The sequence below is a fragment of the Triplophysa rosa genome, linkage group LG3 (assembly GCF_024868665.1).
Source record: "Triplophysa rosa linkage group LG3, Trosa_1v2, whole genome shotgun sequence".
Taxonomy (NCBI): domain Eukaryota; kingdom Metazoa; phylum Chordata; class Actinopteri; order Cypriniformes; family Nemacheilidae; genus Triplophysa; species Triplophysa rosa.
The window spans coordinates 10,442-38,215 of record NC_079892.1 but is presented as its reverse complement, the minus strand read 5'-3'; the positions used below and the strand labels follow the sequence as shown (position 1 = coordinate 38,215).

At 49.9% G+C, this 27,774-nt stretch overlaps 1 protein-coding gene and 1 pseudogene across 7 annotated transcripts in view; both read left to right on the top strand.

The window, feature by feature from the left end:
- Positions 1 to 11,454, top strand: part of pamr1b (peptidase domain containing associated with muscle regeneration 1b) — a 131,012-nt gene extending 119,558 nt beyond the window's left edge. For all 7 annotated transcript variants that reach the window (XM_057330381.1, XM_057330380.1, XM_057330379.1 and 4 more), the window contains 2 exons: positions 9,699 to 10,045; positions 10,349 to 11,454. In XM_057330381.1, the coding sequence (XP_057186364.1) occupies positions 9,699 to 10,045; positions 10,349 to 10,894 (893 nt within the window). In that variant the 3' untranslated portion in view covers positions 10,895 to 11,454. The remainder of the gene's footprint in view (positions 1 to 9,698; positions 10,046 to 10,348) is intronic.
- Positions 11,455 to 23,777: 12,323 nt separating this feature from the next.
- On the top strand, positions 23,778 to 26,097 carry LOC130551870 (uncharacterized; annotated as a pseudogene).
- Positions 26,098 to 27,774: the final 1,677 nt, after the last annotated feature.

Genomic DNA, 27,774 nt, shown 5'->3' with positions numbered 1-27,774 from the left:
GGTAGGCTACTAATGTACACAACACTTTTCACACAAGAAAAAGCACTAGAAAACGTTCCCTAGGTTCTAGTAAGCCACTCTCTCGGTATGTGAAACAGGGGCCAACAGACTACCAGAATATAAAGTTTGGGGCCCCTCGATCCTACTGCGGCCCAACGGCTGCTGCCGACACTCTTAACCTATCCCATTCATTTTCATAAGCTCATGATGGACAAATGGGACAGAAAGGTCTGATCGACCTGCAATTCGCGCATATGCCTCGTCACAGGGCCCTGGGTCATGTTCTGGAGTTCCGCGCCCCTTGGACCTTGCTGACCTCTCACTTTGCCCAAAAAGACACGAGCGGCCTACATATAGGTTGCAAATGTACGCTCTAGAATACAGGGGTCAAAGGGTCACAGGGTCTTAATACTCGGTACGGTATACCGCAGGGGTCTCCCAAGCCGGGATAATGAGTACCGTGGTTCTCGGTCACCTCGAAGTATCTTATTCTTGAAAAAAGATTGAACCTTAATTTTGTTCAGTTTGCTCATTCAAGAGGGTCTTTCAGGCTACTAAATGAAGAAGCCTGCATGAGAGACTTTTGCAAACCGCACTATAAATCGTTTCCCACGGATCTAGAGAGCCACCCTCACGGTATGTTAAACAAGGGCCTACAGACTACTAGAATCTAAAGTTTTGGGCCCCTCGAGCACCCGGGGTCTGAACGGGAGCCGCCGACACTCTTAACTTATCCCATTCGTTTTCATAAGCTCTTGATGGACAATTAGGGTTGGGGTACAGAATGGTCTGATTGACCTGCAATTCACGTATATGTCTCGTCACGGGGTCCTGGGTCATGTTCTGGGGTTCCACGCCCCTCGGACCTCGTTGACCTCTCACTTTGCCCAAAAAGACACGAGCGGCCTACATATAGGTTGCAAATGTACGCTCTAGAATACAGGGGTCAAAAGGTCGTAGGGTCTTAATACTCGGTACGGTATACAGAGGGGGTCTCCCAAGCCGGGATATTGAGTTCTGCGTCCGTAGACGCTTCCGGAGACAGATTTCCACCTGGAAAGCAACTGCCTCACGAGGCCTTCGCAGGCACAAGTCCCCATAGAGATCAATGCGAGGGAGAGAGATGTTTTAAAAATAATAAAAAATATTAAATTTAATATCCCGACCTAGCCCTCTTGGTATGTCGTCGAGGGCCAACTGACGCAAGTTTCTGTAAAATTTCAGGCTCCTGGGGCCTTCGCGAATGGTACGGGAGCCTCTGACACCTGCAACCTATCCTATTATTTTCATAGGTGCCTATAGTACAGAGACCCCCGAACGGCCCCGGGGATTCCGAATGACCCCGATTCAAATTCCGTAGCTGCTCGCCGCCCCTTCATTCGGTTCCCAAAGTTTGAAGTCGGTACGGCCTCGTTATGTACTATATAGCACGTTTAGGGGACATTGTGGGTCGTTTATTTTTCTGGAATATTTTTTGTGATTTTTTTCGATCACTTGCCGTACACCGAGGTGTACGGGCTTCGGACATGTGGTGCGTGAGGGTGTGAAGAACCAGCATTCGAAGCCCCGAGTTTTCTGTACAAGAATAAAGCAGAATTTTGCTGAAAATGCTGTTCAGAGATGTATTTCTGTGAAAAGTGCATTTGTAAGCAAAATAAGCTTTTTAATAGCCTGAAGTGTGCAATATACCAATATGGGGTGCTTCTAGGATACATAGCTGTAGGTTTGTCATAAAACAGCTGTTTACAGTCTTAAAAATTGACAGTTTACAGTATTGTCCACTGTAAGCCTACGAGGCTACTGTCAAATAAGTTATGACTGGTACTTCCTGTGGTTTTGCCGAGTCACAGGAAGTGCCAGTCGTAACTTATTTGACGGGTCCTCATAGGTAGCTAATGTACACACCATTTTTAAGCTTCTGGAGCACATCTATGAGCCTTAATGCACGTCATTGTGAATATCTGTGACTCTCATACACTATACTGTAGGATTAAGCTATATAACTCTTTACTTAGGCTTATAATGACCCTTAATAGACTTTGTCAATCATTTACCTATAAGGGCCCCATAAGATAAGTTAAGACACGTAACACTTTTGGCGTGGCTCCCATAGGTAGCTAATGGACACACCATTTTTAAGCCTCTGGAGCACATCTATGAGCCTTAATGCACGTCATTGTGAAGGGCTAAGCCTCTCATACACTCTACTGTTGGTTAAAGCAATATATCTCCCTACTTAGGCTTATAATGACCCTTAATAGGCTTTGTCCATTATTTACCTTTTACCATTATTTATTATTTAAGAAATTGGCGTGTGCTACAAAGCGCTAAGGATTCCCAACCTGTAGCACAAAATCACAATTCACAAAAATGCATCCCACTCCTTACCTGTCGCATAGGAGGAGAATGTACACAGTTTTAAGCCTGTAGAGCACAATATTGAGCTTTAATGTACATTATCATGAAGGAATGTGTCGCCATAGGCTTTGTCCATTATATACCTATGAAGGTCCCATTAAATAAGTTACGAATGTACATGCCACATGTAACACTTTTGGCACGGCTCCCATAGGTAGCTAATGGACACACCATTTTTAAGAATCCAAAGCACATCTACGAGCCTTAATGCACTTCATTGGGAAGGGCTAAGTCTCTCATACACTCTACTGTTGGTTAAAGCTATATAACTCCATACGTAGGCTTATAATGACCCTTAATAGGCTTTGTCCATTATTTACCTATGAGGGTCCCATTAAATAAGTTACACATGTATTGTCATTTTGAGCATAATAACCATGTTTCAAAGCTGTAATAAACAGGTAATTGCCAAACTGAGTCACACACACTTTTGGAACGGCCACCCATAGGTAGCTAATGGACACACCATTTGTAAGCTTCTGGAGCACAACTGTTAGACTTAATGGACGTCATTGTGAAGGGCTAAGCCTCTCATACACTCTACTGTTGGTTAAAGCTATATTACTCCTTACTTAGGCTTATAATGACCCTTAATAGCCTTTGTCCATTATTTACCTATGAGGGACCCATTAACTACGTTACACATATATTGTCATTTTGAGCATAATAACCATGTTACAAAGCTGTAATAAACAGGTAATTGCCAAACTGAGTCACACACACTTTTGGAACGGCTCCCATCGGTAGCTAATGGACACACCATTTTAAAGCTTCTGCAGCACATCTGTGACCTTAAATGGACGTCATTTACACAGTAGAGTGCCTCTTATACACTCTATTGTTGGTTTAAGCCATATAACTCCTTGCCAAGGTTAAATAATGACCCTTAATAGGCTTTGTCCATTATTTACCTATGAGGGTCTCATTAAATAAGTCACGAATGTACATGCCACACGCTACACTTTTGGCACGGCTCCCATAGGTAGCTAATGGACACACCATTTTTAAGCCTCTGTAGCACATCTATGAGCCTTAATGCACGTCATTGTGAAGGGCTGTTCCTCTTATTCACTCTACTGATGGTTTAAGCTGGATAAATCATTGCCAAAGCAAACGAGACCACTGACAGGGGTCTTACTGTGTCTACGTAATTTTGGGCCCTTCGAATGAATCGCAGATGTGAGAAAACATTGTGTCGATGCACACCGGCGCTTTTATGTGCACGTTCGACTCGAAAGTCAAAGAAAAGGGCTTTGGGTTGTTTAAGCGTCTGTCACACAGCCGCTGGGCTCAAATGAGGCAGTCAGCTCCGAGACGGGGTCCCCCGGGGCGCCGGGTGGCGTTCGGGTCTTCGGGGGCGTCGGGCAAGCCTCCCTCAAGTTTAGGCTGCAAGGGAATGCATAGGTGTTCTGAGGATGGAGGCGTGGCCAGCGGGAAGCCACGCCCAAAATAGGTTACAAGGGGCACGCGTAGGCTTCTCGTGTACGTCGGGGTCCGGAGCCGGCCCGTAGGCTGCAAGGGGGATGTTTAGGTGCTCTTTGGGAGGCCCGGTCGCAACCTGATCGGCGCGCGTGGCTTAGGCTGGGACCGTACGTCGAGTCGCCCCCTCGTGGTTCTTCCCAAGAGAGCGCCTAACCCTTCGTTCCGTGACTCAAAAATAGGCACTTTGGGCATTTTTCTGGGGTCCCCCGGGCGTCGCCGCCGCCCCATGACGCTTCCGTTCGATCGCGGGCGCTCTCCCCTTCGTTTCGGCACCGCCGGGCGACCTGGGAAAAATTTGGGGGCGGCGCGCAGCGTCCATAATTAGCCATCCGGCGCGTGTCAACTAAGTTACACGTTACGTTTGATGGCCTTAGGATGCCAGGATGCGGGCTGACACCGGTTCCGCGCGTAGGTATTAGAACCTCACGGAGATGTTGGGCATAGCCCAACCCGCAGCTCTGCAGATGTCTGCCAGAGAGGTGCCATGAGCCAGTGCCCATGAGGGGTGTGCCTCACTCCCAACGGGCAGGGGCGAAATGAGATCGGTATGCCCTAACGAAGGCATCCACGATCCAGTGCGCCAGCCTCTGTTTGGAGACAGCCCTCCCTTTTGCTGACCTCCGAAACAGACAAAGAGCTGCTCAGAGCTACTGGGCCCTGCGTGCGGTCCAAGTAGAGCGCCGTGCGCGTACTGCACACAACATGTATATGTTGGGTCTTCTTCCCCGGTGGGGAGCACCTGCAGGTTCACCACCTGGTCTCTCGGGAGAGTGGTGGGAACTTTGGGCACGTTGACGGGGCAGGGTCTCAAGATAACGTGAGAATCCCGGCCCCGAGTTCTAGGCAATCTGTGGACACAGAGGGTGCTTGCAGATCCCCTGCCATTTTGGAGGTCAGCGCCATCAGGAAAGCCGTCTTTATCAAGACTGAGAAAGAGCGGCAACCCCGAGAGGCTCGAGGGGGGCGGGGCCTCTTGAGGCCCGCCACCTAGGTCGCAAGAGGGTACGGAGCGCTGATAAGGTGGTCACCCTCTCGCACCCCTTAGGAACCTAATGACCAGGTCGTGCTGTCCCAGAGGCTACCCAACACTTAGGTCATGATGAGCGGCCGTAGCGGCTACATACATTCCCAGTGTGGAGGGGTAGAGGTTACTCCCCAGTCTCTCTTGAGGAAGGGACAGCTCGTACCTGACCGAGCAACTCCGCGGGTCTTCTCGCCGAGAAGAGCCTCAGGACGAGAAGAGGCACCACATATGGGCGTATAGCCGCCCAGTGGCCGAAGCCCTAGTCTGAGTGACGTCCCAACCAGACCGGGGGTGGGTCACTCAGGATCTCCTCATCCCGTCCAGACATGGAGACCAGGTTTTGCCTGTGATGCCGTAACGTGCCCCTTCCCCTGGGGAAGCAGTTCGCCAGGGGGAGCGGCCAGGGGGGAGTTGTTGTCAGAGCCTTAGCTCCGAGAACCAAGTCCTGGTTAGGCCAAAAGGGGCGTTACTAGTACCACTTGATGCTCCTCTTCCCTGGCCTTGCACAGGACCTGTGCACTGAGGCTCACTGGGGGGAAGCGTACTTCCGCTTGTCCCGCGGCCAGCTGTGCGCAAGGGCATCCGTGCCAAGGGTTGCCTCGGACAGGGAGTACCAAAGAGGACAATGGGTGGAGTCCGGGGAGGCAACAGAGCCACTTGTGCCTGACCGAACCTCTCCCAAATGAGCTGGCTGCGCAGGGATGGAGTCGCCACTCCCCGCGAGGCGTCGACTGACGAGAGAGCGCATCGGCTGTCTGGTTCAGGACGCCTGGGATGTGTGTGGCTCGCAGGGAACTGATCACCTGCTGACTCCAGAGCAGGAGGCGCCGGGCGAGTCATGTTAGCTGCCGTGAGCGAATGCCAATGATATATGCCGCAGCAGCTGTGCTGTCCGAATGGACCAGCACGTGCTTGCCCTGCACGAGAGGTAGTAGCCTCCTCAATGCAAGTAGCACAACCAACAACTCTAGGCAGTTGAAATACCAACGCAGGCGGGGGCATGTCCACCGCCCCGACACTGCTTGCACGTTGCACACGGCACCCCAACCCTGCAGGGAGGCATCCCAAAGGGGACCCCTGTCCGCAAGAAGGTCATGGAGACCAGGGGGTTAGGGTTTGTCGGCAGAAAAGTGTGATGACCATACGCCTGCTGCCGGTGTGCCGCTCTCCAAGGAACTTGACTCTGTAGCCAGTGTTGGAGCGGTCGTATGTGCATCGACCCGAGGGGGACCACCCCCGCCGAGGATGCCATGTATCCCAGGAGCCTCTGAAATTGTTTCAGGGGGACCGCTGACTGTCTGATAGCTTTAGGCAGTTCAACACTGATCGGGTGCGCTCTGTAGTCAGTCGCACTGCCTCTGGGAGGCCGCGTGGGTGCGGGCTTCCTCATCGCGGGTCTCGCGCCCCCCGCGGGGGGTGAGCGGGGCCGCTCATGAGGACAGAGTCGAGTTCCATACCGAGAAAGAGGACGTTCTGCACCGGCGAGAGCTTGCTCTTCTCAGTTGACCTGTAGCCCCACCGATCTAGGTGCCGGAGCACCAGGTCCCTGTGTGTACACAACAGATCTCGAGAGTGCGCCAAACTGAGCCAGTCGTCGAGATAGTTTAGTACCTGCACATCTCCTTCCCTAAGGGGAAGGAGGGCGGCTTCCACGACCTTCGTAAAGATTCATGGAGACAGGGAGAGACCGAAGGGGAGGACCCTGTACTGATATGCCCGTCTCTCGAATGCGAACCGTCGGAACGGCCGATGTCGAGGGAGGATCGAGACATGAAGTACGCGTCCTTCAGGTCGATTGCCATGAACCAGTCCTGACACCTGACGGACGTCAGGATGCGCTTCTGCGTGATCAACATGAAAGGCAGCTATTGTGTAGGTGCCTGTTCAGAACACACAGACCCAAGATAGGGCACAACCCCCCGCCTTTCTTGGGGACAATGAAGTACAGGCTGTAAAAAGGATCCGTCCCTATCCTACTTCCCAGCGATGTGGCTGGGGTCGGGCCCAATGGTAGCCTCGATCCCCCTGAGGTCTTCCCACGAGGGCCGCTTCGCCATGGCTGCTGATGGGGCGATGGTCTCCTCTTCGCTGTCTCCTCCCGGGGGGGCCGCCTGAGTGGGGGGCGCCAGAGCTGGAGGGCGTTGAAGAGGACCAGGGCTGCTGGGAAGCAGACAGTGCACGGGACTCGACGGCCCAGGCGGCCGAGTCGCGGCACGGAGGACTGCTTCTTTACTGTCGAGAACCCTCCGGGGGAGGCCGTGTGCGGGTATCGCGCACCCCGACGGGTGGGGGGTGAGCGGGGCTGCTGCGGCTCGACAGTAACACCAACCAGCCCCCCCCCCTTGCGAGACGGGTGCGTCGAGAAAGCGGACCTTCTCAGCGTTACTCATCTGCGCAAGGATCGGCCAGAGGAGTTTCTCATGGACCACAAGTGTGGACATCGTCCGACCCAGGGCCCGCGTGGTCACCTTGGTCGCCCGTAGAGCGAGGTCGGTGGTGGCGCGGAGTTCCAGCATATGCGCTGGGTCGGTCTTACCCTCTTGGAGGTCTCTCAACACCCTGGCCTGGCAGGAGCCATAGCGTGGAGAGAGGAGGCAGCTTGGTCCGCCGCAATGTAAGCTCTCGACACCAGAGATGCCGAGACCCCACATGCTTTGGACGGGAGTCTAGGTCGAGCCACCCCATACTCGACCTGGGGGACAACAACGTATCCTCCAGCTGTCTCAACCTCGAGAGAAGAGAGGGTGACGGAACTTTGTTTGACGTGAAATGTGCCGGAAAGGGGCGTTCCAGGTCTTACTAAGTTCCTCATGCACTTCTGGTAAACATGGCACTGGGGGCGGGTGCGGCTTGGAGCCGCGCTCAAACCCGAGGCGCCATGTAGCCAGCCGCGAGCGCCGGGAAAGGCAGTGCGGGCACTGCAACCCAACACTCACGGCGGCCCGGGAAAGCGTGGCTGACATTTCTACGTCCGCTTCTTCGAACCCCCGAGGGAGGGAGCCCGAGGAATCGTTGGAGTCGGATGGCAGTACGTCACCCCCCGATGCTGCAAGAGACATCTCATCATCACGCATCGTGTCTGAATACGTGATTGAGGAATAAGACGGCGGACCGTCTCCTGGGTAACGGTCAGACGAGCGAGACGAGGTGTGAACGGTCCGTGAGCCAGTGGCTGGCGGATTATCGCTCACAGTAATCCTCATATCACCCTCGCTGCTTGCCGTAGCGGACGGCAGGGCCGTAGTCCTGCAGCCATGGAACGGGGAGCAAACGAGGTGGTGGCTGAGTCCCGTGGGAACACAGCCACCCGTAACGCAACGTCTGAATCATTACTGCCTGCAGTGCGGGCAGGACGTATCCACAACGTCTGCCCCAGCGTACTGGAAGCAGGCATCGTGTCCGTCCACCTCCTCGATGAGTGTGTTGCACCCATGAGAACAGCGGGACATGCCACACTGGAGAAATTTGCTCTTTTAGAAAGGAAATTTGCTCGAACACCTCCGGAACTGCCGAGACACCCAGGGGAGAGTCACTGCAGGAAGGGACCATCCGCTGTCCACGTCGTAGATTCCAGCAGAAAAATGATCACCAAAGATCGTAGAGAAGCTCATCAGATGCATAGGCTCTGAAGAACAAAAGGTGAATGTCATTCGCCAATTTTCATTGGCCTTTTCTAAATACTCAGAAGATGATAGGTTCTCAAGACAAACCCCATTCTGTTGGTTCGACACAACGCAGAGAGACCGACAGAAAGGGAACTAGAAAACTCCTGACAAGGAGGACAGGATCATGACAGCACTGCTGTTACGGCTGGCTCGTGAGCCGCAACATAAAATAGGCAAACAAACTTAATTTCAAATATTTAACAAGCTTTTATTTCAAAGTAAGAAATGAATAACAAACATATATTAATGTCTAGGGGAAAACACAAGTTACATGCGTCTAAAGTTAATAAAATATCTAAATAAGGTATAAGCAAACTCAAATAAACAGATGAAATTTCACAGCTGAGAGTGTCGTGACTCTAAATGACAGCTCCTTGATCACTCTGGGAATGGCGCTGATCGCCTTCTTGATCCCCTCGATCTCCATCCCGATCTCCCTTCATTAGAAAAGTCACTGGCTTTTATCCATCTCCAGTGTCCAAACCAATCGAGGTAATTGATAACACCGGGTGTCTTCTTAACACCGGTATTTCCCAATATCTCCAGCAGGGGTTGACAGACGACTGTAACAACTGCACAGATTGATTGGCTTGTGACTGCTTTCGAATCAATAGTGATACTTTGAAATAATCATCAGTCTGCACAGTGCATCAGACTGCGGAGATGCAAAAGGCTCAGGAAGTAAGGAGACCGCTTTGTGAAAGAGTGGGCACCCGGGCATGGCACAAAATGGTATGGGACAGGATTGACCTAGACACAATGGCCTCTGGAATGGGCCCGCTGTTTTGGTTGGTCTCCCTGGGCTCTCTCTGTCAGGGCTGCAAAGATTTCTTCTTAGCCAGCTGCTGGAGGGGAGTGGAAGCCCTCCTTTATGGGGCTCTCCTTCTCTGGGGTGCCGGCATGTAAGGGAACAATATATTTTATCCCCTCAGTCTACCCCAAAACCAAACCTTCACAAAACTTTTGGATGTTTTACTTTTTAAATTAAGAATTATTTAGTAATTTAGTATTTAGTTTTTAATAATACATTTAAATTGCATTTGGTCCCACAATGTATGGAAATAAGTACATTCTAGGAATTTGTTAATTTGTTTCTCTTTCCATTCCAGTGTGTGGAAGGCTGAAAAACTTTGCCTCTCAGCACCCAGCAGAGACTAACTGGCCCTGGCTGGCTGCCGTCTACCGTTTGCCTGCTTCAAACAAACTAAAGAAGCACTCAAGTGTAGCAGAGACAAAGGAAAAGACAATAGGCATGATGGAGAAAGAGATTAATACAAGTGATTGGCAGCTTGTCTGCAGTGGAGCCCTGGTGAACCAGCGCAGCGTGGTAGTAGCTGCCCATTGTGTTACAGAGTTGGGGAAACTACATCCAGTTGACACATCCAAAATCAGAGTAGTGCTTGGTAAACAGTACCGTAGCGATCTGAGAATGACCAAAGGATTGCAACAGTTACGGGTGAGCTTCACTAAGAACTAGATTATGTACACTGCCAGTCAAAGGTTTTGATACGCTTATTCTTTCTGTACTATACTCCTACTGAAATCATGTAATGACAGAAAAAATGAGGTCCTGTCTATGCTGGCTGCTTCAATTTCCTTTACTACATCTTTAAGACTAAAGGAAAAGACAAAAACAAGTGCTTACACCAACTGTATCCAGACTTTTGGCTGGTAGCATTAGTTTTTAATATTATTTGATTAACTGATTGTTTCTGAAACCTAATGTTTAACTATATGAGACAAATATTTGATTGACCAGGTATCCTTCATTACTGTGCATCCTAACTATGACCCCCTGGTGCTGGATTCAGATGTGGCCGTATTAAAGCTGTTGGACAAGGCTCGTATTGGAGACTATGTGCTACCAATCTGCCTACCAGATGAGACCACAGAAGACATCAGACTGAGCATAGTAATGGGTTGGTCCCTCCTACGTGACCAGCAGGATGGTGATATGGAGAAAGCTCGTGCAGGTCATGTGATGTTAGGGGATATTGTTCCTTGTGAGCAGCAGTATGCCAATTATGGTGTTCCAATCAGTGTGTCTGAAAACATGCTATGTGGAAGACAGAGCACTGGTGCTGATCAGTCCAACATTTGCCCTGCAGACACTGGGGGAGTTCTTATTCTTCCGCCTGTCACCTATGACACATCCACATCTCCACATAGACAGGCCTCACAGGAGTGGAAACTTTTAGGGTTGGTCAGTTTTGGATATGATTCTTTAAACTGCAACCCAGAGCTTTACACTGTCTACACTCGTATTACTAATTTTATTCAATTCATAGAGGAAAATATGAAATAGACTGGTATTTCCAGATTAAAACTCATTCATATCAACTTTTTTATTCTGTATAATACTACATTATGGGATTAATGCACATGATCATATACAAAAAAACAGGGTTGTTTCAAACCCATAGTTGGGTTTGCTCATATTGCCCGTATTTTACCCAACCATAGGTTAAAACAGCCCAGCATTATTTAGAGTGTACACTGGACAATTCAGTGATATTTTGGGCATGGACTTACTTCAAACCTTACATTAACCATTATAAAGGAGACAGTCGGAAAACAACATACGTTTCTACAAACACTTACTGGCTCTCAGGTAATGAATAGTTATTCAATATAATTTATGACTTCCAGTTTGTATATTTAGGGTTTTTTTTGTTTTACCCACTTACCCATCAACATTAATAACGCATACGTGTGTATCAATACTGAAGCCGTTTTTGGAGCCTGTTATGTCCCCTTTTAAATGTCTAGGGATTTCTGAGAATAACATTTAAAAAATAAATAAATGCATAAAGATGTTATCAGACCCCGGGCTCTGTTTTCAGATTGTGTGCTTCAATAAAACAGTCAGAAATATCACTTATTTTGTAATTTGTTCTTTTTTTTGCGTAGGTTGTGTGTTCTTCATTACATGGCAGGGCCGGCCCAAGCCTTTATGGGGCTCTAAGCAGAATTTTATTTGGGGGCACAAGATGGTACATACAATTGAATACAATTGAGTCAATTGTAATAGAATACAATTGACTATTGTCAATGCTTGATTATTCGCGCACTATACATCTAACACATCCAATTCTATTAGTTGTACTATTAGATGTTCAAGAAAATACATGTGAAATGCATGTGCATACTAACATACTACAACTCGCATATGCATGTAAACTTCATGCAGACCTACACCTATAGACACTCGCGTATACATTGTGGTACTATGAGAGGCCGAGGATCGTTTATTGGTGCATTCCTTTAGAAAAATACAACGTGAGAGTTCCTCCAGTAAGCAGTTTCAGTTTAATGATCAACAGAAAATGTCCTTGAATTACAACTAAAGTCTCTTCAGCATCAAACAAGGTCAACTTAAAGTTCTCTACTGTCTAGCCACGTGACTGCTCTTCTCTCACACCAAACAATGTCTCTTGTTAGTTGCAGCTGTTCTCTCCTTTCAGCAGTCTGGGTTTTGTAGTTCTCAACAGGCGGCCATCTTGCCTCCCAGCTTCCGATGTGGCCACCTGGGAGTTGCAGTTCTTTCCCAGATGGCCCCTTGTTCCAGCCATCTTAGGGGAATGTATCGTCCCTCTAACACACACCCTCTCATGATGCCACAACATATAAACTCAGTACATGCATATACATCTATAAACATTTGCATATACATATAAACATGATCTGTGCATATACACCTTTAAATCACTCATACAAACTTGATGCATGCAGAGTCACTTATAAAACGCGTGCACACATACTTAACAGGAAAGCTTTCTTTGTTTGTATAAATCTGCAAGTGATTCTTATGTGTATGTGTGTGAAATTTTCAGTTTAAATGGAAGGCATTTCAGTATAAAAGGAAGTCTGTGTCCAGGGGTGTGACCATGGTTGTTGCAGCTACTAATAACAAAATTATGTAGGGGTACTCAACTGGAAAGTGGCCTGTGTTCTGTGGCCACAGTTTTGTAATTCATCAGTTTAAAACCGTACTCACAGATGTTAAACTGTTCCCTCATTACCAAATCGTGCTCACGGATTATTAAACTGTACCCCAAATCTGTGCCCTCGATTCTGTAAACTGTACCCTCAATTTTTTAAATCTCTACCCACAAATTCATAAACAGTACACATAAGAATCACTTGCAGATTTATTGTCAGTTCTCAGGTCTGAGCACCGCGTGTGCTGCTCCGCCCCCTCGTTATCTCCTCATCATTAGTTCACTCTTAGCACCTGGGTCTGATCTCTATCGTTTCCTTCACTCTGGCTGTCTCTTGTTAGTATTCTGATTTCTTCCCTTCATATTCCCTCTGTTCCTCTCGTCTGGTGTCAGACCGTTATATGTATTTAGCCCTCTGATCCGCCTAGTCTAGTCTAGCATTATCTTGTCTTGTCATCTTTAGGAAATTATTTCACCATCCCGTCTTGTTTAGGCTCCTGAGCTGCTATTCTCCTGCACGTTGTCTGCCTTCTCTGTCTCCTTAGTGGCTGTCCTGGCGACCGGATTCATCAGTGTCATTCAAACCAGCGTCTCTGCCTCCTGGGACTCTTCCGCCAGCAGCCGCTTGTTGTTTCACCACAGCCACTACCGATTTGCCGAGGTTCCTCTTCAGCTCGCTGGAGGCGGACTTCCATCTCTCCGGTGAACAGACACTCCGTGGGGAGTGCTCGCTTCCCGTGGACCATTCTCCTTTGGATTAACCCTTGCCTTCCCGGGTAGACTGCTTTCTTGTGTATGGACCTTGCTTGTGAATGGACTGTTCTCTCCCTGGTGGACTACTCTTGCTCTTACGAGTCGGACTATTACTGGACACTCACCCTGGACCTTGTTCTTGCCGTGACTCCCCCATAGCCTATTATGGCCGAGCCTTTTTGTTTTTTTGCCCCATGACTTTTCCGCTTATTTGTGAATTATCACCTGTGTCTTGTAATAAAGCCTTGAATACCCTGCTCGTGACTTCGTACTCGTTCATAACAGAACGGTCTGACCAAACATGGAGTCAGCGGGGTCGGATCCTCTCCGCTCGGCTTTGGCACAACAGGGAGTCCTGTTGGGACAGCAATCCACCCGGCTCAACGCCACCATGCAGGAGCTAGGAGCCCTCAATGCCCAGTTTACCGAGCATGTCAGCCGTTTGAGGGTTTTCAAACAGGCGCCGTTCGCTACGAACCAGAACCGCATGCCAACAATCCTCCCATCTACAGTGGCGATCCTAACTCGTGCCGGGAATTCCTGTCGCAGTGTGCACTTTTGTTCTCTCTCCAGCCCCGTCGCTACATCTCCAAGGAAATCAAGGTGGCTTACGTCATTTCTCTCCTCTCCGGTTCAGCACGTGAGTGGGCACTGTTAGTTCTTAATGCCAAGGTGCCTTGCTGAGCCAGGTTCGAGGATTTCTGTAAGGAGATGATTGGTTTGTTTGATCGCTCGACCCAGGGGGATGAAGTGGCGGCCCAGTTATCCCAGCTAACCCAGAAGGGAGGTTCGATAACCGAGTTTGCTATTCGCTTGTGACTGGAATGAGAGCGCGCTACGCGCTCGTTTTCTTGATGGACTGGACCATGCCATATCTGACGAATTGGCACCCTTGGATCTACGACTGGAGTACCGCCTATCACGCCTGTGCCAGACAGTGCACCTCCCGTTAGTTCCTCACCCAATTCCGAGCCCATGCAGTTGGGACGCCTGCCCCTCACTCCCCAGCAGAAACAACTAAACCTGGCCCAGGGCCTCTGCCTCTATTGTGGCAAAGCTGGTCACTTCGCCCTCCAGTGTCCGCTAAAAACCAAGGCTCACCGGTAAATCGGAGAGTCTTGGTGGGCGCTATCTCTCCCTCAACCTCTCCATCTAGCCGCACCCAGCTACTCTTCAGGCTCATGTTCCAGGGGGCCTTCCACACTGGACACGCCCTCCTCGACTCCGGAGCCAAGGGAAATTTAATTGACGCCACCACAGCCCGCAGATGGGGGATTCCAGCTGTACCGCTCTCCAGGCCCATTGAAGCCCGGTTGCTCATGGACAGTCTCCTCTCCACTATCACCCCCGTCACTCCCTGTGTAAGTCTTCTTCTTTCTGTTAACCACCATGAGGACATCATGAGGATTCCCCTTGGAACCAAGTGGTGCTGGGACATCCGTGGTTTGTATAGCACAACCTTCACATGGATTGGGTTGACAACTCTCTTTTAGGCTGGAGCCTGTCTTGTCATATGTCTTGTTTGGGTCCTGTCTCTTCTCCTGTCTCTGTCTTGTGTTCCGCAGGTACCGCCCGCAGACCTGACCGGCATCCCGGCAGAGTACCGAGATCTCAGCGTGGTCTTCAGCAAGTCTCGGGCCACCTCTCTTCCTCCGCATCACTCCTACGACTGTGCCATCGACCTCCTCCTGGGCACTTCCCTGCCTAAGGGTCGTCTTTATTCCCTGTCTGGTCCTGAAAGGGAGGCCATTGAAAAGTACATTCAGGAATCTCTCATGGCTGGTCTTATTCAGCACTCATCTTCCCCCGCGGGCATGGGATTCTTCTTTGTTCAGAAGAAGGACGGCTCCCTACGGCCTTGTATTGATTATCGAGGTTTGAATGACATCACTGTAAAGAATAGATACCCCCTACCCTTGATGTCATCTGCTTTCGAACTCTTGCAGGGAGCCCGGGTCTTCACCAAATTAGACCTCTGCAATGCCTTCCATCTCGTCCGCATTCGGGAGGGTGATGAGTGGAAGACGGCTTCCAACACGCCAACGGGACATTATGAGTATTTGGTGCTTCCCTTTGGTCTTACCAATGCCCTAGCCATCTTCCAGGGTCTCGTCAATAGCGTCTTGCGTGACATTATTAACAAGTTTGTCTTTGTGTACCTGGATGACATTTTAATATTTCCCCCCTCTCTCCAGGAACACACCCATCACGTTAGGTGGGTCCTCCAGCGTTTGCTCGAGAACCAGCTTGAGATGTGCGGAGAAGTGCAAATTCCATGCCGAGTCAGTTACTTTCCTTGGCCATATCATTTCCTCGAACGGGATTAAGGCGGATCCAGCTAAAATAAAGGCTGTAGCCGAATGGACCAAAGACCTGCCTCTCCATGCGCCTTCTCGCAAACTGGCGTCCAAGTTCATTGGTCCATACCACATCACGAAGGTGGTTAATCCGGTGGATATCAGGCTCAGACTTCCTCCCTCCCTTGGTCAGGTTCGGCCTGTTTTTCATCTCTACAGGGTCAAGCCGGTATTTTCTTCCCCCCTCCACCCTGCCAGTAATCGTCCTGTTCCCCCTCCCCAACATCCAGTGGATGGCTAATCAGCTGGATTTTATGTCGTATCGATGTAGTGCCACTGGTTTAGATTGGTATTCTCTCTTATCAACTGGACTCGGTTTGACACAAACACATGAAACCTTTGTGCTTCATTATTGATGTATGTGAGAACAACTTGACAGTCGGTCCAAAATAATTCTTCATAAATCTCAATGTGAAGCTCTGATCTCAGCAGAACACTCAATCTGACTGCGGTCACAGCCGCTGAAAGTTCCAAACGAGGAATACTTGTGATCTTTAGTGGAGCAACTCTAGTCTTGGCCATGATAAGACTACAATGGACTCTATTTTCATTGTTCTTGTATCTCAGAATTGAGCATTCAGCTCAGAGTGCGGCCGAGCCCAGAACTCTGATAATGGGGGATTCTATTATCAGAAACATCCGTAGCAGGAATACAACTACATGCTGCTTTCCTCTAGCAACCGTCTCTTATGTGAACAGGGAACTTCGGAATATGTTAATGGAGAACAAGACTGCTAATCGAATCATCATCCATGCTGGGAAGAATCATATTCGGAAAAAGCAGTCAGAACTCCTAAAAAAGGATTTCAGTGAACTCATTGAAACACTTCAAGATCTTAAAGTTCAGTCGTTCATCAGTGGACCACTCCCAGCAGGGGGAACTAACATGTTGTCACGATTGCTTGGGCTGAATACATGGCTACAAAGAACCTGTGGTATAAAAGGAGTCAACTTCATCGACAACTTCAATGTTTTCTTGGGTCACAGACAACTCTTAAAACCGGATGGCCTCCACCCAAACAAACTTGGTACAAGACTGCTAAAGGACAATATCAACTTCTCCCTTCAGCATCCTTCAGTAGAGTGTGCAAATCCACTCAACCTGAATGGCACACACACACCCGGACAAAGTAAGAGTGACCAAAGGACTTTGCATCAGTTTCCGAGTTGTTGTGTGCTTGACACACCCTTCGAGGACATTGATAACACCACGCAGCCAAAACAAGCACTGCTCACGCACACCATCCTGGCTGAGCCTTAGGCATCGAGAGCCTTACAGACTGGCTGTGATGCAAGACTCAGCAACCAAGGATGACCTTCTGGAAAACAGCCAAAGAAGCCAGGAAAAAATATTTCAGCCACCGGAAACACCACAGCCACAGCTGCTCTCACCAGGCACATTTTCCCTCTCTCCAGCATCTCCACTTTTAAGCTTCTCACAGAAAATGGAGGAACTGATGTATGCTGGGACAAAACTCTCCCACTCTTTCACTGCAAGCCCCCAGACATCAACCATAAAACGGCGGGCCCCACAACCACCAAAGCCTGTGGGCCAAACTCACCATCCTCATCCAGGGAGAGATCTCCGGCCACTGGCACAATGCCAGGGCCAAAACCCTCCTACATCTGCTGGTGAACCAAAACTGATAACAGCTCCCAGTAATATGTGTCGGGTCTCCGCTACGATAGTAGCAACATTGACAAATGTTTACAGAACAAGCGGGAACCCAGTGTGCCTGTAGTTCCCTTTCTGTAGGTCTCTCGACGTTGTGTCGAACCGACAGAATGGGGTTTGTCTTGAGAACCTATCATCTTCTGAGTATTTAGAAAAGGCCAATGAAAATTGGCGAATGAAATTTGCTTGCCGGGCTCCTCCCCGGATGTCCGGGTATAAGAGGGAAGCCAGCGTGCTCATTCATTCACCTTTTGTTCTTCAGAGCCTACGCATCTGATGAGCTTCTCTACGATCTTGGTGATCATTCTTTCTGCTGGAATCTACGATGTGGACAGCGGACGGTCCCTTCCTGCAGTGACTCTCCCCTGGGCGTCTCGGCAGTTCCGGAGGTGTTCGAGCAAATTTCCTTTTCTAAAAGTGCAAATTTCTCCAGCGTGGCTTGTCCCGCTGTTCTCATGGGTGCAACACACTCATCGAGGAGGGGGATGGACACAAGGCCTGCTTCCAGTACGCTAGGGCAGACGTTGTGGATACGCCCTGCCCGCACTGCGAGCAGTGACGATTCAGTTGTTGCGTCACATGTGGCTGTGTTCCCACGGGACTCAGCCACCACCTCGTTTGCTCCCCGTTCCGTGGCGGCAGGACTACGGCCCTGCCGTCCGCTACGGCAAGCAGCGAGGGTGATATGAGGATTACTGTGAGCGATAATCCGCCAGCCACTGGTTTACAGACATTCACACCTCATCTCGCTCGTCTGACCGTTCACCAGGAGACGGTCCGCCGTCTTATTCCTCAATCACGTATTCGGATACGATGTGTGATGATGAGATGTCTCATTGGGGGTGACGTACTGCCATCCGACTCCGACGATTCCTCGGGCTCCCTCCCTCGGGGGGTCGAGCCCAGGAAGAAGCGGACGTCGAAATGTCAGCCATGCTTTCCCGGGCCGCCGTGAGTGTTGGGTTGCAGTGCCCGCACTGCCTCTCACGGCGCTCGCGGCTGGCTACATGGCGCCTCAGGTTTGAGCGTGGCTCCAAGCCGCGCCCGCCCCCAGCGCCGTGTTTACCGGAAGTGCATGAGGAACTTAGTAAGACCTGGAACGCCCCCTTTCCGGCACGTTTCACGTCAAACAAAGTTCTGTCACCCTCTCTTCCCTCGAGGTTGAGACAGCTAGAGGATACGTTGATGTCCCCCAGGTGGAGTATGCCGCCGTGGTGCACTCGTGCCCGTAGGTGGCGGCCACCTGGGGGGGGCTCGACCTAGACTCCAGTCCAAAGCATGTGGGGTCTCGGCATCTCTTGTGTCGAGAGCTTACATTGCGGCGGACCAAGCTGCCTCCTCTCCCCACGCTATGGCTCCTGCCAGGCCAGGGCGTTGAGAGAGCTCCACGAGGGTAAGACTGACCCAGCGCTTATGCAGGAACTCCGCGCCGCCACCGACCTTGCTCTACAGGCGACCAAGGTGACCACGCGGGCCCTGGGTCGGACAATGTCCACACTTGTGGTCTATGAGAAACTCCTCTGGCCGATCCTTGCACAGATGAGTAATGCCGAGAAGGACCGCTTTCTCGACGCACCCGTCTCGCAAGGAGGGGCTGGTCGGGTTACTGTCGAGCCGCTGCGGCCCCGCTCACCCCCCGTTGGGGGGCGCGAGACCCGCACGCGGCCTCCCCCGGAGGGTTCTCGACAGTAAAGAAGCAGTCCTCCGTGCCGCGACTCGGCCGCCTCAGCCGTCGAGTCCCGTGCACTGTCTGCTTCCCAGCAGCCCTGGTCCTCTTTGACGCCCTCCAGCTCTGGCGCCCCCCACTCAGGCGCCCCCCACCCCTGGAGGAGACAGCGAAGAGGAGACCATCACCCCATCAGCAGCCGCGGCGAAGCGGCTGTCATGGGAAGACCTCAGGGGGATCGAGGCTACCATTGGGCCCGACCCCAGCCACATCGCTGGGAAGTCGGATAGGGACGGATCCTGCCCCGTCTCTCCATCTGCTGGCCCCCTCCGGGGGGCTAGTGCCCACTTACTCTCTAAAAAGGAGAGTTTCCTCTCTCTCTGGGTTACCACAGCCGCTCTCACCCTCTGCACAACGGTGAACGGCAAACTCGACATTGCGTCATGGCGAAGCGCAATGTCGAGTATAAACACCAGCCCTCAGCACTCTCAGTCAGACAGTGCGTTGAGCTGCGCAGTCGCCAGGCAGGAAAAACAGCAGAACCGATTTCCTCCCCGGGGAACCTCCCCCGGCAAGGAATCCGTATTGCTAGCCATCGAACCACCCCCCGGAGGGACGATGAAAAAGATCGTACCTTAGTCCCCGTCTCATTCTGGGAGCCTGTCTGGCTTCCCAGGCTGTCAGACTGGCTAGGGAAGACGATCCGTCTCAGCTACGCGATCCAGTCGCCTCATGCCCTCCAAGTTCAGCATCTGATATACCTCAGTCAGAGGCTAGGATGTTCCCGTACTTCGGGCCGAGGTCACCACCCTTCTGGTGAAGGGAGTGATCGAGCCCGTCTCACCAGCCGAGATGTTCAACGGGTTTTACAGCCTGTACTTCATTGTTCCTAAGAAAGGCGGGGGGTTGCGCCCTATCTTGGGTCTGTGTGTTCTGAACAGGCACCTACACAGTAGCTGCCTTTCAGGTTGATCACGCAGAAGCGCATCTTGACGTCCGTCAGGTGTCAGGACTGGTTCATGGCAATCGACCTGAAGGACGCGTACTTCATGTCTCAATCCTCCCTCGACATCGGCCGTCCCGACGGTTCGTGTTCGAGGGAAGGAGGTGTGCGGGTACTAAACTTTCTCGATGACTGGCTCAGTTTGGCGCACTCTCGAGATCTGTTGTGTACACACAGGGACCTGGTGCTCCGGCACCTAGATCGGTGGGGCTACAGGTCAGCTGAGAAGAGCAAGCTTTCCCCGGTGCAGAGCGTCCTCTTTCTCGGTAGGGAACTCGACTCTGTCCTCATGAGCGGCCCTGCTCACCCCCCGCGGGGGGCGCGAGACCTGCGACGAGGAAGCCCGCACCCACGCGGCCTCCCAGAGGCAGTGCGACTGACTACAGAGCGCACTTGATCAGTGTTGAACTGCCTGAAGCTTTCAGACAGTCAGCGGTCCCCCTGAAACAATTTCAGAGGCTCCTGGGATACATGGCATCCTCGGCGTGGGTGGTCCCCCTCTGGTCGATGCACATACGACCGCTCCAACACTGGCTACAGAGTCAAGTTCCTTGGAGAGCGTGGCACACTGGCAGCAGGCATATGGTCACACGCTTTCTGCCGACGCACCCTAACCCCCTAGTCTCCATGACCTTCTTGGGGTTGGGGTGCCATGTGCAAACGGGCAAGCAGTGTCGGGGCGGTGGACGGGCCCCCGCCTGCGTTGGCATTTCAACTGCCTAGAGTTGTTGGTTGTGCTACTTGCATTGAGGAGGCTACTACCTCTCGTGCAGGGCAGGCACGTGCTGGTCCGGTCAGACAGCACAGCTGCTGTGGCGTATATCATTGGATTCGCTCACGGCAGCTAAACATGACTCGCCCGGCGCTTCCCAGGCACTTCCCAGGCGTCCTGAACCAGACAGCCGATGCTCCTTCTCTTCATTCGACGCCTCGCGGGGAGTGGCGACTCCATCCCCGCGCAGCCAGCTCATTTGGGAGAGGTTCGGCCAGGCACAGGTGGTCCTTTTGCCTTCCCGGACACCACCCATTGTCCGCTTTGGTACTCCCTGTCCGAGGCAACCCTTGGCACGGATGCCCTTGCGCACAGCTGGCCGCGGGACAAGCGGAAGTACGCTTCCCCCCAGTGAGCCTCATTGCACAGGGTCCTGTGCAAGGCCAGGGAAGAGGAGCATATAGTGGTACTAGTTACGCCCCTTGGCCTAACCAGGACTTGGTTCTCGGAGCTAAGGCTCTGACAACGACTCCCCCCTGGCCGCGCCCCCTGGCGAACTGCTTCCCCAGGGGAAGGGGCACGTTGCGGCATCCCAGGCAGAACCTGGTCTCCATGTCTGGACGGGACGAGGAGATCCTGATTGACCAACCCCCGGTCTGGGCTAGGGCTTCGGCCACTGGGCGGCTATACGCCCATAGGTGGCGCCTCTTCTTGTGCTGGAGCTCTTCTCGGCGAGAAGACCCGCGGAGTTGCTCGGTCGGGTACGAGCTGTCCCGTCCTCAAGAGAGACTGGGGAGTAACCTCTCCCCCTCCACATTGGGAATGTATGTAGCCGCTTCGGCCGCTCATCATGACCCAAGTGCTGGGTAGCCTCTGGGACAGCACGGCCTGGTCATTAGGTTCCTAAGGGGCGCGAGAGGGTGACCACCTTCCACGCTCCGTACCCTCTTGCGACCTAGGTGGCGGGCCTTAAGAGGCCCCGCCCCCTTTGAGCCTCTCGGGGTTGCTGCTCTTTCTCATTCCTGATAAAGACGGCTTTCCGCATGGCGCTCACCTCCAAGAGGGTAGGGGATCTGCAAGCACCCTCCGTGTCCACAGATTGCCTAGAACTCGGGGCCGGGATTCTCACTTTATCTTGAGACTCCGCCCCTGCTACTTGCCCAAGGTTCCCACCACTCTCCCTAGAGACCAGGTGGTGAACCTGCAGGCGCTCCCCACCGGGGAGGAAGACCCAACCTATCCGTGTTGTGTCCAGTACGCGCACGGCGCCTCTACTTGGACCGCACGCAGAGCCCAGAAGCTCTGAGCAGCTCTTTGTCTGTTTCGGAGGTCAGCAGAAGGGAGGGCTGTCTCCAAACAGAGGCTGGCACACTGGATCGTGGATGCCCTCGTTAGGGCATACCGATCTCTATTCGCCCCTGCCCGTTGGGAGTGAGGCACACCCCTCATGGGGACTGGCTCAGGGCGCCTCTCTGGCAGACATCTGCAGAGCTGCGGGTTGGGCTATGCCCAACAACTCCGTGAAATTCTAATACCTACGCGCGGAACCGGTGACAGCCCGCATCCTGGCAAGGTGTGGGGCCGGTAGGGCGTACGCCTGCGGAAGCCCTTCCCCCACCGGGGGGAGCAGTGGCGATGTAAATAAATAAAATATATAAATATAAATAAAAATAAAGAAATTTGAAGAAACATTGTATTTGATGACTTTTACTGTTACCGCCAATATATTTGTAATATCCCATACTACAACATAACATGCAAATTGTATTCATATGAAAGATTATATATATATACTGTATATACTGTATATATATATACTGTTTATACTTTTATATTTGAATGCCACCTCAAATTATGCCACAGAACTTTTTTGTCCTGGTTTTTGTAGTCGCTGTGACTTTTTTCAGAAAGTTCTTTCTGTTCTGACACCAACGACAGTAAAAACTCGACATCCATTCTCTGAGCTTTCTGAGCCTTTAGCACCCCCGCGTGCCCTCAGTGACTCTAGGCGTGTGACGTAAAATGCTTGATTCTTATTGGACGGTCCGTTTCTTTGCTTTGCAAATGGGGAAAGATTATTTAATACTAATAACTTTAATTTTTGAGGTTCAAGAAACATTCAAAGTGGAGAGGGGACAGATGGCACCCTTGTCTTGTACCCCTCTCTAGTGTAAAGGGCCTTGACAAGTTACCGTTTATTTTAATTCTTGCAGAGGGATTAGTATTTATATTTTGAATTACTTTAATAAAATTGTTTTGGAAATTACATTTTTAAAGAACACTTGTAAGAATATGCCAATTTACTGAGTCAAAAGCCTTTTCGGCATCTTAAAATAACAATTAAATAAAAGCTTAAATAACAGCTTGTAGGTGACTTTCCTGAATATAATTGATAATATGTAGAGTCTGTTTAATATTGTCTTGCATTTGTCTTCCTCGAATAAAGCCATCTTGGTCTGGGTTAACAAGTTACGGCATGATTAATTCAAGCCTTTTTGCTAGCATTGTAACAAATAACGTATAGTCTAAATTCAACACGGAAATTGGACGGTGTGCTGTGCAATCTTGTTTATTTTCCCCTTCTTTTGGGATCACTGAAATTATAGCTTCCCTCAATGAGGGTGGCAGATCGCCTCCTTGTAGGACCGTCTTAAGGAGTGGCAATAAAATAGGTATAATTTGTTGTCTAAATATTTTATACCACTTGGACGTAAATCAGTCTGGGCCCGGGGATTTGTTTAATTTGAGATTGGATATAGCTTTATTTCATTCTTCCTCAGTTATATCTGCGGTAAGCCTGGTATTAAAAGAATCAATAACACGAGGGAGAGAGAAAATATTCCAATTTGACCGGGTCTTTTATCTGTGTTTGCGAATATAATCGTCTATAATAATCTTAAATACATTTTGATTCAGATGTTATAAAATATATTAATGATATTAAATCTATTAGTCCCTTAAAAAGGAGCAATTTCTTCCCGGGGGAGCGTAGACAGAAAGTATAGTTATCAAAGTGCCCTCAATTCTCCCAGTTATCATTATAAATCTACATTCCCTATCTTTCATTTCATAAAGGTGTTCATATTGTGGAAATATTTTTCAGTTAAAAGTATGATTTAATTATCAATATAATCAATAAGTGTTTTCTTTCATTAAATCATTAAGCTGTGTGCTTTTATCATGTGCTTGCTATTTTACTCAGTGAAAAGTTACTGTGGCAAACGGAGTGAGACAGGATAAGTGGGGGTTGGAACCATAAATTGTCTAACTAAGTCAGCACACACACACACATAAAGAGTCACACAGAAAAGAAATGTTATGAATCAATCCACTGCATTTGTTTTAAGTATAATCATGAGTTGTGATGTGTTTTAATGAATCATAGGATTAAGAAACAACGCTACATAATTAAAAGCATTAATCAATTAATGGCACCCCAGATACAGGCACCATTGATGCACAGACCAGGGGGGAATCTTCAGTACCAGCCCTGGTCGCACAGTGACATGACGGCAATAACAAGTAAGTTGCCACCCTTTACCTCAGGAGGCAGCAGATGGTTGAGTAAGCTGACAGCACTCAGCCATGGCACTGATTTGGCTTTGGGTGACTTGAGATGCCTGTTGGGTCAGATACTGACAGCCTCACAAATGCAAAATTTAGAGCTCGATGCAAATACTACGTATGTTGCAAATGAGACACCATTTACCAGAGTAAGCACTGTTGTAAGCCAAACTCTTCGTCGACTATATCCCGTGCCACCAACCGTGTACCTGAATATAAAATTCCGCATTAAACCAGGTGAGACTGGAGCAGCCTATTATTTCCGTTGTGCTGCTGAGTGGGAACAAATGGTGGAGGAAAACAGTTTAAATAACCCCGTGACACAAGACATATTTAGAACAGCAGTAATGACAGGAGCTCCAAATGGAGTAAAACAGGCAATGGAGAATAACCCAGATATCCCAGTGGCAAGTATATGAAAGACATTTAGTGCACCACACAGACAGAGCAGTTGAAAGGGCCACTAAGGAAGAGGAGGAACTTGAAAGAGTTAAAACACAGCTGTTAAAGCTACAGTTAGAAAAAGCAAAGGGCGAAGGTGTGACAAAAAAGGCTAGACAAATGCCACAGCATGACCACCCCAGAGATCCATATGAAGGGCCCCCATATAGTGGTTCACCCTTCGGGGGACCACCACAAGTACAGCAGCACATGACCCCACCATGGGGCCAAGGAACAAATCATAGGCAGGGATCCCACTGGAGAGGAAACAGAGGCAGACAGGGAGGACGAGGGAGAAGGGGGCAGAGCGGGACACAGTGTTACATGTGCGGTGAAAATGGACATTGGGCAAGAAATTGTCCACGAAATGGGTCACAGACTCAAGGCCAATACAGCGGTCCACCTGCGGGGGGATGGGGTCCCCGAGGAGGTGGTTCCGGTGGTCAGGGCAGGGGACCACAGACCCCACACAACCCGGGGCAACACTTCCCGTCACCCTCCAACCTACAGGCGCCTGTGCACCCAACATGGGGCCCGGAGGGTGGGGCGGAGGAATGTTGAAGGGGCCCACAGAGAACCACCGTAAGAGGAATGGCCGAACCTCTCATGGAGATAGTGGTGAGTGATCGACCACTACAGGCTCTGGTGGATACTGGGGCCACATACTCTACTGTAACTAAGGGCACAATTGATAATAGTGATCTGACGAATCGCACAGTGGGAGTAATGGGGTTCTCTGGTGGGGTGGAAAAATGGCCTATGACCAAATTGTTGAGAGTGAAAGTCGCCAATCAGACATTATCGCACTCGTTCCTGTACTCTTGCAATGCTCCCATCCCCCTCCTAGGCAGAGATTTATTAATTAAATTAGGAGCTAGTATTCTATGTTCAGCTGAGGGAGTGATAGTGAAATTTCCAGATGGATCATAAACAAATTGTTCTCTTTCAGGTCACACCACAGACAGTCAGTGGATGTTAACATCATGTGGTGAGCTAGAAGATGCTGACATATATTGGGTGGAGCTAGATTTGAGTGTAGCCCCCAACAGTGTTGTGTCAAGGTATAACGAACATCGTCAGTGGATCACAAACATTGACATATTTCTACCACCCATAGACCCCCTACATTGCACATTGTTTTATGACAGGAATGACACCACACAATACCAAGATCTGTTCCAGGAAATAGAGGACAGCAAATGGGTGTTAAGGGGATCTGGTCTTATGGTAGGAAAAGAAGGAGTAGTGGCACCAGTTCTATTGACAGAAGAGCAGATGAAATGGTATGATATGTCAGATACAACAGCACCACATATCTCCTTAGCATTGCATCCAAACCATGAGGCTAGGGAGCTAGGCAACATGACTAAGAGACTGTTAGCAGCTAATGATAGGAAGCCCACAGAGATGTGGGGTATCCTATATTCAGATACACAAAAAGCATATTGGGTGCAAGACCAAACAGAAGACACAGGGGTGTTGACACACAAACAGATCTCTAGATGCCATGGTAGGGAGCAGACAGACGCTGATGGAGCAGAAAATATGATTAACACATTGCCATATAATTTATGGTCCCAGGGACCAACAGATGTGGGGTTTTGCAATATCAAACCTGTTAGCTTCGAATTGACCACCACCACACCTATTTGGGTCCCTCAGTACCTCAACAAACCAGAAGCAGAATAAGGTGTAGCCACCACTGTTTCTGGACTGATTGATAAGGGAGTGATAACCCCTTACAGGTCCAATTGGAACACACCAATCTTCCCAGTGCCTAAACCAGGCACCAAGAGGTACAGACTGGTGCATGATTTACGTAACATCAACTCCATTGTAGCAACACCTACAATGAATGTACCAAACCCATATACTGCTCTGTCTATATTGACCCCAATGCACCAATGGTTCACGTGTATTGATTTGGCAAATGCTTTTTTCTGTATACCAATTGCTGAGAAGTGTAAAGCATGTTTGGCTTTCACTTATAGAGGCTGCCAGTACTCTTACAACAGACTACCCCAGGGGTTTATTTTGTCACCAGGAATTTTCAATCATGTCTTAAAACAGCAGCTACAGGACTGTAGCTTACCTGAGAACTGTGTCATGATCATGTATGTTGACGACCTACTCTTGGCAGCCACAACTGAAAAGGCGTGCCTAGATGCTACCAGAGTTGTGTTGCTTCAGTTGCACAAGTCTGGTTTCAAGGTAAGCAAGGACAAACTGCAGGTGTGCAGACCTTGTGTTACATTTTTAGGCCGACTGATCACGGCACAGGGATCAACTTTGACAGGGACACAAAGACAGGGTATACTCAGCCATCCAAAGCCAACTACAGTGAAAGATATGTTGTCGTTTTTAGGCCTCACAGGATTCAGTAGGCACTATATCCCCATGTATGTTTCGCTGACTACACCACTCAGGCAGTTGATTAAAGAGCATGGCATGAAAAATCTGAAAGCAGAACTTCAGTGGACACAAGAGGCTGAGCGAGCGTTTATTGATCTGAAAACACAATTGGCTAATGCAGCACACCTGAATTGTGCTAACTATGAGTTACCTTTCTTCCTGGATGCCTCAGAATCTGGCTCCAGCGCACATGGTGTCCTGTTTCAGAAAGACCAAGGTAGGAGGAAAGTGTTGATGTATGCTAGTGTGTTGTTAGACTGTGTAGAGCAAAGACAACCACTTTGTTCTCGATTTGCAGCTGGTTTAGCTAAAGTTGTGCACAAAACATCACACATTGTAATGGGCCACCCACTGACAATACTCACCACACACTCCATCATGTCATTCGTAAATTCAGCATCATTCACGTTTTCACCACTGAGACAGAGAAGAATAGTTAAGATTTTGACCAGCCCCAATTTCACATACACACATGAAGGCATTAATATGGCTGATCTGATGGGAGATGGACAGCCGCATGACTGTGCACCCATCACCGAGAGAGCATCCAAAGTAAGAGAAGATCTGTCTGCAGTGCCATTGACAACCCCACTGCCAGTTATGACATTGTTTACAGATGGTTGTTGTTTCAGAGCAGAGGATGGGAGCCTGAAGACAGCCT